The 14,815-nt window shown below is 39.0% G+C and overlaps 1 protein-coding gene across 2 annotated transcripts in view; it reads right to left on the bottom strand.

Annotated features, from left to right (window-relative positions):
- The window catches only part of spice1 (spindle and centriole associated protein 1), a 7,396-nt gene extending 2,267 nt beyond the window's left edge, over positions 1–5,129 (bottom strand). For both annotated transcript variants that reach the window (XM_040126292.1, XM_040126293.1), the window contains exons 1-14: positions 4,952–5,129; positions 4,599–4,679; positions 3,990–4,037; positions 3,474–3,614; positions 3,194–3,296; positions 2,859–2,977; positions 2,580–2,668; positions 2,255–2,397; positions 1,970–2,095; positions 1,591–1,865; positions 862–993; positions 639–765; positions 355–468; positions 1–241 (exon numbers count right to left, since the gene is read on the bottom strand). The exon at positions 1–241 is cut by the window's left edge and continues 181 nt beyond it. In XM_040126292.1, the coding sequence (XP_039982226.1) occupies positions 1–241; positions 355–468; positions 639–765; positions 862–993; positions 1,591–1,865; positions 1,970–2,095; positions 2,255–2,397; positions 2,580–2,668; positions 2,859–2,977; positions 3,194–3,296; positions 3,474–3,614; positions 3,990–4,037; positions 4,599–4,679 (1,739 nt within the window). In that variant the 5' untranslated portion in view covers positions 4,952–5,129. The remainder of the gene's footprint in view (positions 242–354; positions 469–638; positions 766–861; positions 994–1,590; positions 1,866–1,969; positions 2,096–2,254; positions 2,398–2,579; positions 2,669–2,858; positions 2,978–3,193; positions 3,297–3,473; positions 3,615–3,989; positions 4,038–4,598; positions 4,680–4,951) is intronic.
- Between the last annotated feature and the right edge of the window lie 9,686 nt (positions 5,130–14,815).

Genomic DNA, 14,815 nt, shown 5'->3' with positions numbered 1-14,815 from the left:
CTAAGCTGGGACCTGATCAGGTCGTTCTGTCTGCTCAGCTGAGCGATCTCAGCCAGCATGGCCTCTGGTGGGAGCTGTGAGCTGAGAGGGTCAGATGTCATTGATAATGAGGAGGTGGAGGGAAGGCTGGTGAGAGGGAAGCTGGTGAGGCTAGAGGCTGAGCTCTGGGCCTGGAGGTTTTCACAAGACCGGAGGTTATTTACAGGAGGAAGGTGCTGGTGCAATGATACAGGATGAGTCACTGTGAAAAGGGGGGCAAAAGCTAAATTAGGCTTCTTATGTCAGACTGAGGGAGGATCAAGTTGGGGGTAACAGTAGAAATCAGATAATAACTGAAAAGAATGAGACTGTTACCAGGAATATGTTGCCAGTTGTCTCTCTGTTGAGGCGGGGAGAGCAGGACGGCAGGAGAAACAGAGGCTTGTATTCGCTCAGGAACTCGCTCAGGAGCAGGTGTAGACTGACAAACTGACCACAAATAATTCAGCAAAATATAAACCAATTATTCATCATTTACAGTACCACATATATATACATGCACGCACACAGACACACACACACACACACACACACACAGACACACACAGACACACACAGACACACACACACACACACACACACACACACACTGTATGAACCTGCAGCTTTGACATCAGAGACTAGGGGTGGGCCAGTGTGTGCCTCCTGTAGTCCCAGTCCCCCAATCACCAACACCACTTTGTCCAACTTCTGCTCCAGCTCTGTGGTCCGCTGCTGCAGCCCTGCCTGAGAGGAAACAACAAGAAATAAATAGGATATATCAGTACAAATGGAATCTTAATAATAAACCAGTGTAAGACCATGAGGTAAACTCTGTTGCACCTGCAGAGCGGCAGCCTCTTCTCTCAGAGTCATGGTCTCTGCAGTGAGAGCATCAATCAGCCCCCGCTGCTCTCTCAGCTCCTCCTCTAGTCTCCTCCTTTCCTGAGCCTCTTTCTGAACTCCCTCATCAGTCTAGCACAAAAGGGGAAGAGAATGAGTTAAGTTAAACAGCTAACATTAAAGTAACCTTTATGCTTGCTTTGACTGTCCTCAGAGTTATGTTATTGTTGCTTGGGAATGCAAAAGTAACTGCATATTTACTTGAAAAGTCTACATTGCCTTAATAACTAATGCATTTAAATTAAATTAAATTAATTTAAATTAAATTAAATTAAATTAAATTAATGCATCAATTAAGTTATTTTGACAAAAACAAAATGATTGGAAATAAATGACCTGAAGATAAGGCGTGCCTGGAAATAAGAAAAACAATCAAACACTCAATCAACACTATGGTATGCTTTGAAAAAATTATTTGAAGTCATATAGTATACTGTATGTGATACGTAGTAAAAAAGCAAAATGCAACAATGCCAATATGGCCAATACAGCAGAAGTGGCTTCTATTGTCCATTTTTAAACACAATAATGACAAAACTATGGACCCTGAGTGAAACTGAGGGTGACCCAATTACTTTCTTGCCTTGTCCATATATGTTGGATATACTGAATGTATACTATCTGTCTATAACTGAGATTAATGGAGACTTTATGGATCTACTGCTGTACCTGTTTGAGGAGGCGCACTAAACGTCCGAGTGTGGAAACCAGTGCGACAGAGAATCCAGTGAGGCCTTGTGTTCTGGGCTGTTTCGGACTCTGTGCTGACCCTGATACTGTGTCAGGACACAGAATATCTAAGTCTTCCTCCACCTGACCTAACATGGCCTGCAGCAGGCCTAGACTAGACTGGTCCCCACTGAGAGAGGCAACAGAGGGGCCATCCATCTCTGATCTCTGAGAAGTACCCTTCCGTGTCCTGCTGTTTCGACTACTGATCCTTCCTGAAGAACACATACAAAGAAACACAAAAAAAAATTTCTGATATGATAGCATTTTCACATTGAGTATTTAATTTTGAAGATAAACAATCCCTTCCAGTTATTACCTGACTGGTTGAGAGGCATGTCAGGATTCAGGACCTGAGTAACCAGGACAGATGGTTCCTCCTTTGCCTCCTCTAACTGGCTCTGTCTGGTCCGAACACGCTGAACAGCCACTGTGGCATTTAGAGCTGAAACAAGGTGGGATGAATTTGTATGTACTGTAGAACTGTCACACCTGATATATAGTATATGTGTCATTGTGGATTGACCGCATAAAATAAATAACCATGAAACATTTCCTTTTCATCTGACACATGCCCTTAGGGGAGCTCACATGCTCATCTTACCTGTTTGTTCTGGTGCTCTGCCTGATGTGCAGGGGGTTAAAGGAACACTATCTCCGTTTCCCTGGACAGAGATGGGATGATGGACTTTCCGCTGCCTTATAACTCTACCCCGGGACTGTGCCTTCATTTTTTGTACAATGGCCCTGCAAAGAAAAGTATCATGAGGGATGTAGTGGTGTCAGCGGCATGTGAAACTAAAGTAGCAATTAGTAAAAGCTTCACTATTACATTTTCCCCGTCAAACAGAGCACAAGCCAATTTATTATCTCAGATTGCGGTGGTGAGTACTGGTTGCAGGCACTGTCTGTTTTGCAGGCATTAGTACCTTCGGATGATGTGATACTCTGGACTGCCAGAAGGATAGGCGTCTTCGTCACTTTGGTCTTCCTCTGAAGCTTCAAGTTCATTAAGAGCCTGGAATGTACCATTTAGCAAATGAAAATATGTTATGCAAACAGACCAAAAATATGTATGCAAAAAAGTAAACCTATGATGCTATAGACTTGCAGTACCTTATTATTAAGAAAAATTAGACAGGTGGATTATAGTTGGTGGCGACAGTAACATATCACAAATTTATAACATAATCTTGACACACACAAACCTGCTGATCCATCATAGACTGGCTGAGCAGTGACAGCTGAGTGGGAGGATCTTGTCTCTGGAGAACAGGCAGTTCTGAGTCAGAGTCACAGTTTGGAGCCATGGTCACACTGGGATGTCCTGTTGAAATACACACGCAAACACACACGCGCACACGCACGTGCGTGCGCACACACACACATACAGGATTATTTGCACAATTAACAAACTGAAATACCAGCATCGACACCTAACCTTCCAATATTTACTTTCCAAATGGGTCTGTGAAGGATTAGTATGCACTCTATCTAATCACTGCATCTAAGTATCTATATTACAGAATAAGTTGTTTGCTACCAGTTTGCCTGCGTGGAGCATCTCCAAACAGGTCCTTGACCAAGGCCATTGCTCTGTCAGAGCGGGCCAGCACATCCTGCAGCAGCAGCTGGTCAGAGAAAACCTGCAGTGTTAAAAACACCACAATCATCATGTTAAACTCAGTACAGGGGAAGAGTTTGGGTAATGTTTCCATTTTTGTTTCTGTTTAACAAACAAAACTGTATTCCTTCTTATACAAACAACATCAAGTCAGCACAGAAGACAGTTAAAGTAACAGGGAAATCATCGTCACACACACCTCCCTGATGGTGCTGAGGCTAGCCTGGTCCAGAGGTACAGGACCCGCAGTATGTTTGAGATGGTGTTTCAGAGCTTTCTCTCTGAGCTCCCACTCTGCTGCACCCTTGTTGTGGGACTTGTGAATCTCATGGCGATGACTCTGAAGCAGAAGAGAACAGTCAGACAAGTGTATATGGACTGCAACAAACATTAATTTTAATTATCCATTAATTTGACATTTTTCAAATTAATTGATTTAAAAAATTTAGTCCGTAAAAATTCAGGAGTGTTGACAAAGTACTGCTACAAGTTATAAAATAAAGTAGTGCTGTAAAAACTCATTATTAGTAGTGTTCTGTACTCCCTGACTAATAAGTTTATCAAATGTTTCGGTACAATCAGCTGACTATACTCATGTTCAAGTGCTATTGTAGTGCATAGTATGAGATGAGACAACACAATTTCCTTCCCTAGTAAACAAATCACACAAAAAAAGGCAGTATTCATAAAACAACACCATAGTCAAACACCTTACCAGCTCCACAGGTGTCAGCTTGTGCACAGACAGGTCATTCACAGTGCTCTGAAACCAACAATGTACAGCTGACATTAATAAATTGCTCAGAGGATAGTTTAACAAAAATTATTTAAGAAAAAGTCCTAAAAAAGGAGAGTAAGTGAACTTGGAGGTCTGATTATTTTAATCAAAAAAATGTATATAGTTCGTGAAGTGGTGGAAGAATACTAACATATTCTACTCAAGTGAAATTACTCATTTAGAAGTTAGACCAGTACTATTGAAAACTTCACTTATAAAATTATTAAAAAGCAGCTCTTCTTATGGCTGTTCTTAATAAGAATTGCTGCCAATCGAATGCTGTCCACTAAAGTGATGTCCTCAACAAGTAGTGATAATCGTTTCATTATTAAAAAAAATGTCTTTCAGATTACTTTATGAGGGAAATCAGTTCAAAGTCAGTCAATATGAGTGGACTCTCCTCCTAAATGTGCAGAATTTGGGCTACATCATCAAAAATTGTATTTAAAGAATGAATCATTACTGGCTCAAAGAGAAAGCTACTTAATTGTAAGTAAGTAGCCTTCCTGCTTTTCAATTTTCTTTTCAACAGGTTTCTGTACTCACCACCCACTCTCTTTTGGGAGCTGCTGCCTTTTTGGGCCGAACAGGCCTTTTTCCTTTGTTGTGTTGTCTCACAAACGACATCTGTTTATAGGCATTATGAAGGGGTACATGGTTCACAGTAGGAACACGGTGTGGTTGTGTAGAGTAGCGGTAGTCAGCACAGGTATTAATCACAAGTAAATGAAGCCGATGAGTGACAAATTAGGCTAGCTCTTAGCTACGTTTCCTTCCCAGTAATTTTAAGTTTATGCATCAGTAGCTGTTAGTTGCTGACCTAGGATGCCCAACTTTGCCTAATGTTAGCTTAAATTTGTTTTAGTACATAGCTCGCCAGATACTGAAATAGCACTTACATTTTACGCTATGAAGCCACGGTTTGTTATAAGAACAGCGTTTCAGGCTGTTTAAAATTCTTCCACTTTGGCTTTGAGGTTGACGAAGTTAAACAGTACACAATCTCCCTCGGTCGTTGTGTGACAGTTTTTCAACAGTTGCGCGCCACTTCCTGTGCTGTTGCCACGGACACCGCTTCACGGTAGAGCATGATGGGAAATTAAGTACTGCCGGCAAGCAGCTAGTGAGCGAGGAGATTCAGTGGTCGGAGAGGTATCATTTACTCATTTACTTATTCTGAAAAAAAAAAAAAAAAACCAAAAACACATTTCAGCAAAGCGCCCTTGTCAGGGTCTATACACAGTGATGTAGTGACTATGTATTTACTCATGTACTGTGTAAGTAGGCTACGAATTTGTACAAATGAGGTACTTGTACTTTTGGTGACCATTTCCATTTTATGCTACTTTACCTCCACTCCACTACATTTCAGAGGGAAATATGGTTCTTTTTCTCTATATTTACTATGTTAAACTACCCAACTATTATGATAATCTTTTAAGTAATTTCTTGTGTAAAAATGCCAAAGATTTAATGGTTCTAGCTTCCCAAATGTGATGATATGCTGCATTTCCTTCATCATTTTGAGATTTGTACAGTTGGTTGGGCAAAACCACAGACAAAACAAGCATCAAGATGGTAGCACTTTGGGCTCTGGACGATTGCGACGGCATTTCTCACAATTTTTACAAACCAAACAATCGATTGATCAAGAAAATAGTCAGGAGATTATTCCATTATGAAAATAATCATTAGTTGGAGTTCTACACTCTGAAAACAAATATCTAAGCTCAACAAATAAAATTAACACAAGACTTTGCATGACAATTTTTGAGTTATGACAACTTCTGGTGAAATTATGTTGAACATAGTAAGGATATTAAGTAAGGTGAAGTTTTTCCTCTACATTCAAAATTATTACTGATAATCATAGACTGACATCATAAACACCAGATTTTAAATTGATTACAAATAAAAAAAATTAAGTCCTTTCAACTAGTTATTTCTTTGATACTTAAAATAAGGTTAAGTTATTAGGTTGTATCATAAGTTCAAAGTCTCTTAAGTCATATGGGCTTGAGAAAACAAGTTGAGTATAGTTATGATATTAAGTTGAATCAACCGCTGATCAGTCATCCTGGTAAATGTTTCAGACAGATTTGCTTTTTTGCTTTACATTTTCTCAATTTGAAGAGTCAGTTCGTCATTTACCATGAACAACTTACAGCCGCAATCGCTCCTGTTGGAGCCACTTTGTACCAGAGTCATACAAAGATACCATGCCAGGTTCCTCTCAGTGTTTTCATTGTTTTCGTTATTATGAGAAGAGACAACCATTCAAACAACATACCAAAAGAACTTTCCATCTGGAATTCTTTATTCAAACTACAAAACAGAGTGGTCTCTAGAGAGTATTTACTTTGAAAAAAATCATGCTGGGGGCTAATACGCTGATGATGTTTCTTTGGAAACTGAATTTAACGAATTATACTGCTGAGAGTGAACTCTCAGCTGTATAACTCATTCAACTCATCATTTGTACACAAAAGATCTCACGTTAATAAGTTTAGAAGTGGTATGAAAAATAAAACTAGATCAAATCTCAACTGAAAAACTAAATTCAAATTGGTAACAAATTATTAAACATTTAGAGTACATACTGTAGGAGACAGGCAGATGAAATCTTTAAAAAAAAACAAAAAAAACTGTATGTAACTCCAAGAAATGTTAGCTACAAAAGATTCATTCAATGTACAAAATTCACAGGGAGACCATGCATGAAGATGTCTCTTTTGGACATAAGAAAAGGTTTGAAAATGAAAGGACAATTACCTTTAATAAGTTTATAAAACGTAGACTATATCCGTGCACTGTGCATGTTTATTTTGTCTGGACATGTCATCTAGGAGGGAACAACGCATCAATGCCACAGTGCATTTAATAAAGTAATGATAGAAGGTCCCCTGAATGACTTTTTCAAGTGTATATAAAATTTTTTTAAAAAGAACTGCACCTAAACCAACTAAAACAGGCTGTTTTCACATTAATGCATCAGTAATAATGATGTAAAATAGTCACAGGGATCAGTTTACTGAATTGACTTACTTTTACTTTTAATACTTAAATTACATTTTCCTGATTATACTTACATAGTTTTACTTAAGTAACATTTTCAATGGGTATTATATTTTTACCATCATATAACTGCTAGAGTGGTTTAATCCATAACATTGTTTCACAATTTATAAACCGGTCTTTATCTGCAAAGTAACTAGTAACTATGGATGTCCATTAGGCTAAATGCAGTAGTGTAAAAAAATAAAAATATTGCCAATGAAATGCAGTGGACTAAAAGTATGAAATGGTATTAAGCTGAAATATTTAGGTAAGGTATCTCAAAATACATAAAATACAGAATGCAGGAGTTCTCAAACTTATACTTAAATAGCCTACTTGAGTAGATCTCCATAGTTATAATCCACCATTGATAATAACAATATTTATATTACATTTTGAATATCAGGCCAAACCATGGCTTCTTTGAATCTATCATTGTTTCTTTCATTTGTCCATCTGATGGTTTTGCCAGATGTTTGCGAAGCAGCAAACATGTGGCAACACCACTAGATGGCAGTATCACCATGAAAAAACCCTGTTGATTTGGGCAGAGAAGGGATACCTGAAGGAGCAGTGACAAAATCTGCTTAAAACTCTCTGCTTTTCCCCAGGAGAAAACTGACAGAGAGGTTTTTTTTTCTGTACAAAGCTCAGCGGAGAGAGTTTAACCGAATTTTAGGGCAATTGCTCCAAGCAAAACCCTGATATTGAATCATATCAGGGAGAAGCTGCGCCAATTGACAACAATATGTGACCGGAAAGTGTCTTGCCTTCAGAATAAAAGCACGTCTGTGTGAGCATTTTAGTAGTGGTTGACATGAAAGTTAAGCATGACTCGGGCTTGAATTGACAGTGATAAATCGCAATGATTGCAATAAATCACAGCAAACACATCCTTAAATGACAATTATTGCAACCAATCAAATACGTCTCTGAGGCAGATCTGAAATGACAAAAGATGGAGACAAAAATTCACTCTAACTCAAATTGTAAACTTGAGATCCTGCCCTGAGGATTGTTGTGAAAAAGATGGTATGGAGGGAAAAGCAGGTTTTTCATTTTCTATATCATAACTTTGAAGTATTATTTTATTTAAAGTACTCAACAGAGTTGCAACATGCACATTGCGTTGTGTGTTTCAGTCATAGGAGGCACTAATAAGAGGTTGGGGGGGTTAGCCTGACTCACCAGAGTGCAGGCTGCAGGTATAAGCCTGCCATTGGCTGCATGTGTCACACAGCATTCTCCTCCTCTTCCGCTACCGGCCTGCTCCCGTTTTCAAAAACCCACTTTGCTACAGGAAACAATGACATCCTCCAAGCTACATGCTGAAAAAGGCAAGTGTTGACAAAGATTTGGATCTGTGCAATCACACAGTTCACACACGTCTTTTACTGTTTTTTGTGCTTTTTCTTTGCGGGGAGCCATTTTAATGAGAGTGATCACCTCCCCACATGTAAATGTTGTACTGACACTATTTTGCAGAACCACTGTTGCTGCATGCTGGGCTTGGTGCCGCCTAAGACTATTGTGCCTAAGATCTATTGCTTAAAGAAATACAAAAAAGCCAGAGCATTTTTTTCCCCATAGCAGAATGATAATGAATGAAGCCAGACCATTCTCCAGTGCTGACACAGCGCCATTGAGATACGTCTGGCTATGCGAGGTCAGGTGAGGCTAAGCCTTCCCAAAAGGATCATGGATGAATTATGAGTTATTTGGCTTTCTGATTGTTATTTGGATGCAATAGCTCCCAAGTTATTTTAGTGAGGGAGAATGAGCAAGTGAGAGAGACAGCTGAGAGTCCAAGTGGAGGAGACAGAAAGCTCTAGTTAGTAATTATAATGACCAACGCAACGAGTCCTCCTACCGTTTCCTGAATTTGTTTTCTCTGTCTGTGTATTTTGGTGCCATGTGCAACACGCACGGTGCACAGGTGGGAAGAGAGGAACACTGGCACTTCAGAATGTTTAATCAAACACTCCCCAGCCAATAGATGTGTTTAAAACAGCATAAAAAAATATAAAGTTTAATGTGGTTAAATTAGTAAAGTAGATTTATAAATTAATATGATTGATAATGACAATATCTGTTGTCCAAAAGTTGCTTTATACTGTATGAAAAGCTTAATCTTCAGGTCATTAATTAATTGCAGCCATCTGAAAGCAGCAGGACACATATGTTTTATTAATCTGCAGCCTCTATACACCTCAGACTGGTCAGTAAAACTCAGCATTCTGGCTATTAAGCAGGAGACCTCAGAATACCTGAGCTTTTTAATCCTGTGCCACATGAAATTTTGTCCAACTTTGTTTTCAGTTTGTCAGCAGTTCATGTTTTATTCTTGAAATGCCTTACAATGTTAATACTGTCGTATAACATTTCGCAATATGATGTGACAATTTATAACATGAGATGGAGTCTAATTTAGACTGAAAAAGCATTAGATCGATGCGATCGTATAAATGGCTTTATCAATGTATGTTTTTTTTTTTTCATTATTTCATTCTTTAATTAATTGTTAAAAAACAGGAATATTCTGTGTTGTGTGTTCACTTTGTGCTGCTGACCCCACAGAGGTTAAATATCTGTGACTCCCCATCAATCAGTCTGAACTGAAGAAGTCCAAGAGGAGCAACTGGACTGGATTGAAGATACTTTGAGACGTATCCAAGATACTTCTTCAGTTCTAAACTTTCAACCCACAAGACTTAACACAGGAGGGCCAACTCCCTCAAAAGAGGAGGAGGTCTAAAACTCCACTTATCCCCCACCTACGATGTTGTCATTTCCCAGGAGGTTTAACAGCAATTCACACCTGGCCTCCAACAAAAACTCCAAAGACTGTTTTTTACACTTGGCCTATATGAATTTGACATTCAACATTTGTTTATTCGGTTGTTTTCATTCAAAACAATGTCCTTAATGCCCTGCCAAAGAATTTACGGATTCTCTTCAGGGGGATCTTCTTAACTTTGGTAGATGGACACTCATAAGGTTAACTGCAATTGGATGATGTCTCCTCAGCTGAACAGGCTGCACGTTGGCTTACAGCTGCTTCCTCTACGGCTGAGCCAGTAGAGTCTGATACTGTCACAGCTTCTGCTCCATCAGATGAATGAGACACATTTTTAAGGCTGTCACATGAGCGAGGAAGAGCTGAGTCCACGTCATTTGAAGGAGGTGTGACTGAAGGCTCTTCACATTCAGGTTCTTCCTCAGCCTCACCACAAGGTGATAGCTCTTCGTCCAAGTCATCAATTGGAAAGACTGCCATTTTCTCTAGGGAATCCTCAATGCAGAATAAAACATGACAATAAATGAATGGATCACTCATTCAGTAAACAAATGTGTCCCTTAATCCCATCATGTGTCTATTCAACCCTAGTGAAACCAAAACACAGTCACTTACTCCAAGCTGGTGTCTCTTTCATTAACCAGATGGGCCATTGAGACAAAGGGGTGTGTGAGACCCTTCTCTGGTGTGATCCTCTTCTCTGGGTCTGTATTTAGAAGGCATTTCAGGAGGCTGACAAATGCTGTTTGATCCTCCAGCTCTATGGATTCCTGCATCTCTGGGTTGTGCTGGATTTAAAACAAAGAAGGTGACAGTTCAGTTTAACTGCCTCCTGTCTCTCAGCAACAGAGCAAAATGGTATTAACTAATTCTTTAGTCGTGAAATGGACCACTTACTGTTATCAGGTCATCCAGACTTCTAAAAGGGCTCTTCCATGTTTTGGGTTTAATGCCAATGCCAAGCTGGTATTCCTTTGGGGTCTACAGGAACAACATATGCAAGTCAGCTACTTCTTCCTTAATGTGTTAAACATTTAAAAGAGTTGTTGTCTAATTTGGAGATTTAAAAAAATGCGAACAGCTGAACAAGGTTAAAATACCTTCATCCACCATCTTGGGTGGTTCCAGTGCTGGTTCACCTTAAAAAATTTGTGGGTGGCCCAGAACGTCTACAATGCCTCTCATCTGGAGAGAGAATAAAAAGAATCACATCAGCCAACATCCTACAACAAGTCCCCTGTTGGGTTTGGACATGTGTCTGGGGCAGAATGCAACAGTCTCTGCATTTAAGTCTAGATATATTTGGTTACTTGCTGACTGGTACTCGCAGTCTATCGCAAACAGGTGTTTACCGAGGTACAAGGTGCCCTGTGTGTAACGTGCAAGATTCACGAGAGCTATTAAGTACATTGTCAAATCCAGCATGTTACTGAAGATTGACGCAATCTCTGCTGGATCATTTAAAGCATAAACACACAACTGCAAACATGTTTAAAGATTAGCTTTGCAGATTGAACCTACCTGTAACCCAGAGGCTGAATTGTCATCCCACATCTCTCTTCTCGGGTAGTGAAGGACACGCCAAAATCTATTAATTTCACTCCGAAGGGCTCACTCTGGTCATTTGCCAGCATTATATTGTCGGGCTTCAGGTCCGATTGCATGACACCAATGCCCTTCAGAGTGTCAAAGGCCATCAGCAACTACAGAGACAAAGGACACAATGAAGACAGTTAAAGATACCATTGACGAGAGTGCAGGCTTAAACAGATCACGAAGAAATAGTTATGTTACTTCCGTATGTAACTTCTTTCTCAGCTGGCTGAGTATATTGCCATTCCTTTTTGATAGATTGATCAAAACCACATTGTCTTTACCAGGTGTGTTATTGGCCGTATATCTCTCAGAGACAGTCGCTTCCAGTGTTGTTCTAGGAGCAGTTGAAAAAGAAGTTTGTTTTAAAACTTCTCAAAGTACTGAACCAGGTTCTTCATGACTGGGTCAAGAAGACTCACTTCTTTGAGCATTTTGATCTGTGGAGAAAATAGGAAACATGACAGAGGTACTTGTAAGGGACATAGCGTGGTACCAGCAGTTCATTTAATAAACAAAATGTTTACCAGATAACCTGTAAAAACTTATTAAAATGAATTAAATAAACAACCTCTCTTTTAGCAGTCTCATCATTTTTCAGAATATTGACGGCAACGTCCTGTGATGTGATTAAATTCACACCTTTGGCAACTTTGCCAAAGCCCCCTTTTCCGCTGAAATCTGTAATGAAGTAGCGACTTTTGATGCTGTTCAGAATGTCACTTATTAGTACCGTCAGAGCTCTCTAATATATTTTTTTCTTCTGTGAACACAAACAGAGAAGCTGTACAGGAAGAGAGAGGGAGAACATGTGAAGGTTACAACATGGACTCAGCGGCGGTCACTCAGTCAACACAACATGCACAAATGTGGCTGAAGCATTCATTATGCTCATGTAAAATAAACATTCGGTTATTATTCTACAACCACATGAAGAAAATTACGTTAGATACTGAATACGATAAAATGTCCATTTTAGTGGGTGGTATTCCCAAAGAATGAGAAAAGCAAAATGCACTGAATGAGAAAATATATGATTAAATGCTACACTGGTCTTGAACATTCAGATAATTTGTTAAGTAATAGAAGCAATACTGCAGTGTAAAAATAGTCAATTACAAATAAAAGTTTTGCATTGAAAATGTTATTTAGTAGGAATGTACTATCAGAAAAATTTAAGCATTTTTTCGAACTCTTAACCTGCAAAGTAACTTGTAGCTTCATATGTCAAATAAATGTGGTAGTGTAAAAACTTGTCTCTGTGGAATGCAGTGGAGTCGACATATTAAGAAGAATAAAATTTGTGCTGTAAAAAAAGTGCTGTACTTGAGTAAATGTACTTAGTTTCTCTGCAACACTCTGTGTGTGTGTGTGTGTGTGTGTGTGTGTGTTGAGTTTTCCTTACCAGTCTTATCTATTGTCAAACACCTGGCTGAATGAGAACTTGTCATTTTGCTGCAACCAATGTTTTTAAAAATGTGCCGCTTCTTCAGTGTAGGTTCTTCAGCTAACTCTGTTCTGTGGGTAGTAAAGTGTTTTCAGTTGAAGGCAAACTGACCAGTTGACCAGTTTTCAACATTAAAGGACTCTCTCTGTCATCACAACAGGGCCTCATTCTCTTGATGTTCTGTTTTGATTCTATTCAATCACTTGATTTACAGACAAATTGTTAATTTGTGATTTATACAGTTTACCACTTTCTATCTAATATGTATTTTAAGTATAAGTATAAAAGTATGCTGATATAAGTATTTTAAAGCTATTGCTGTCACCATGTTTAATGTTTGTATTCTCTGGTCTTTTTTTGCCATGGTTACCTGTGTATACACGTTGACCTTGGTCACCTTTGGGGATATTAAATAGACTTGCATTCATTTCCATGGAGACTTACCCTAACCATAACCACTACTTCCTGAACCCTAAATTTAAACATAATCAAGTCGTGCTTAACCGTAACCTTAACCTAACCTCAATTCACACCTTATCTGTAACTATAACCAGGTCCTCTGAAATACTTTTTGCCTCATTAGGACCAGGCTTTGGTCCCCATGAGGACTACTTTTCCCGACAAGGTGTTTATACCAGAAAAGGTCCCAAAGAGGTAACAAAAATGTGTACACAGGCACACACACACAAAGTCCATTTACCAATGCCTGCCTCTGTTCTATATATCACTCAGATTCGGCATGTGTGCTGAGACAATACTCATTCCCTCTTTCCCCAAGGGGTTAATTAAAGTGCCCGAACGAACAAATCTGTATTTTGCCTTTTTGCGTTTGCGTTGTGAAGCGTTCACAACAATTTGTTGCTTGCAGTGATTAGGGTCCAGAGGTGTGTTTTTAGGTCTTTGTGTGTAAGAACTTGAGAGTGATTGACAAAATCTGAGAGAGAGAGAGAGAGAGAGAGAGAGAGAGAGAGAAGCAGTTTTGTTGAGTGAGAGAAGATGTGCATATTTAATATCACAGACAGACAGAACACTCTTTCCCAAGTGTTCATACGTTTCCCTCCTGCGGTCTGAGACAGGAATGACTGATAAAGACAGATAACAATAGAAATGATAGCAAAGAAGTTCAGGCATCCAGTGTAGTGTCAGCTTTCAATTTTATGTCAAACTCAAAACTCATAAAGGATTTCCCACAGCATATCACAAAATCTCACAGACAAATCAGTCTGAAAATCCCAGAAGAACCTGTAGTAGGAGAGAAGCTGTAGGCTACAATAAGTAGGCTATTACTTCTTCTGTATTGCTATCCTCAGTTCAGCAGGTATCTAGCATAGAGTGATGATGAAATTAACCATATTAATCAAAGAACACAGCCTGTCTTAATGGTGTTCTTATCTCCATAACAATGGTGAGGTAGCCAGAAGGTAGATGAGGCCAAAACTCTGACTAGGAGGTCACAGGAGGATATTTGATGACTGTGCACATTTCTGATGATTCACTGTTGTCCACCAACATGGTAACTAAGCACTACAATGTTGCCAGGTTTTTCATCTCTGTACTTTGACCTTCTATTGGAAATTTGTCTGGCTGTGTGTGTGTCTACTGGGGAAAAAAATTCCTCAGAGTAAGCAATTAAATTTGCCTTACGTTTAGTTCTAAATCTATCAGTTTTTAGACTTCCACAAAATACCAGTGTTTAAAGGAAAACAGAGAAATGCTCAAAAGGGAAGACATTGCTGTTCGAATTCAACAATAAAAACTACATCAGTGTAAAATGCCCATAAATGAAAAATGTCAACCACTGGATCATAGATAAAGATTCAACAGACCAGTTTTAGCAAATTCCAGAAAAGGTCACAATATTTTATCGAA

This window comes from Xiphias gladius, chromosome 5 (assembly GCF_016859285.1).
Source record: "Xiphias gladius isolate SHS-SW01 ecotype Sanya breed wild chromosome 5, ASM1685928v1, whole genome shotgun sequence".
NCBI classification, from domain to species: Eukaryota; Metazoa; Chordata; class Actinopteri; order Istiophoriformes; family Xiphiidae; genus Xiphias; species Xiphias gladius.
This window is presented reverse-complemented; position numbering and strand designations above follow the sequence as displayed.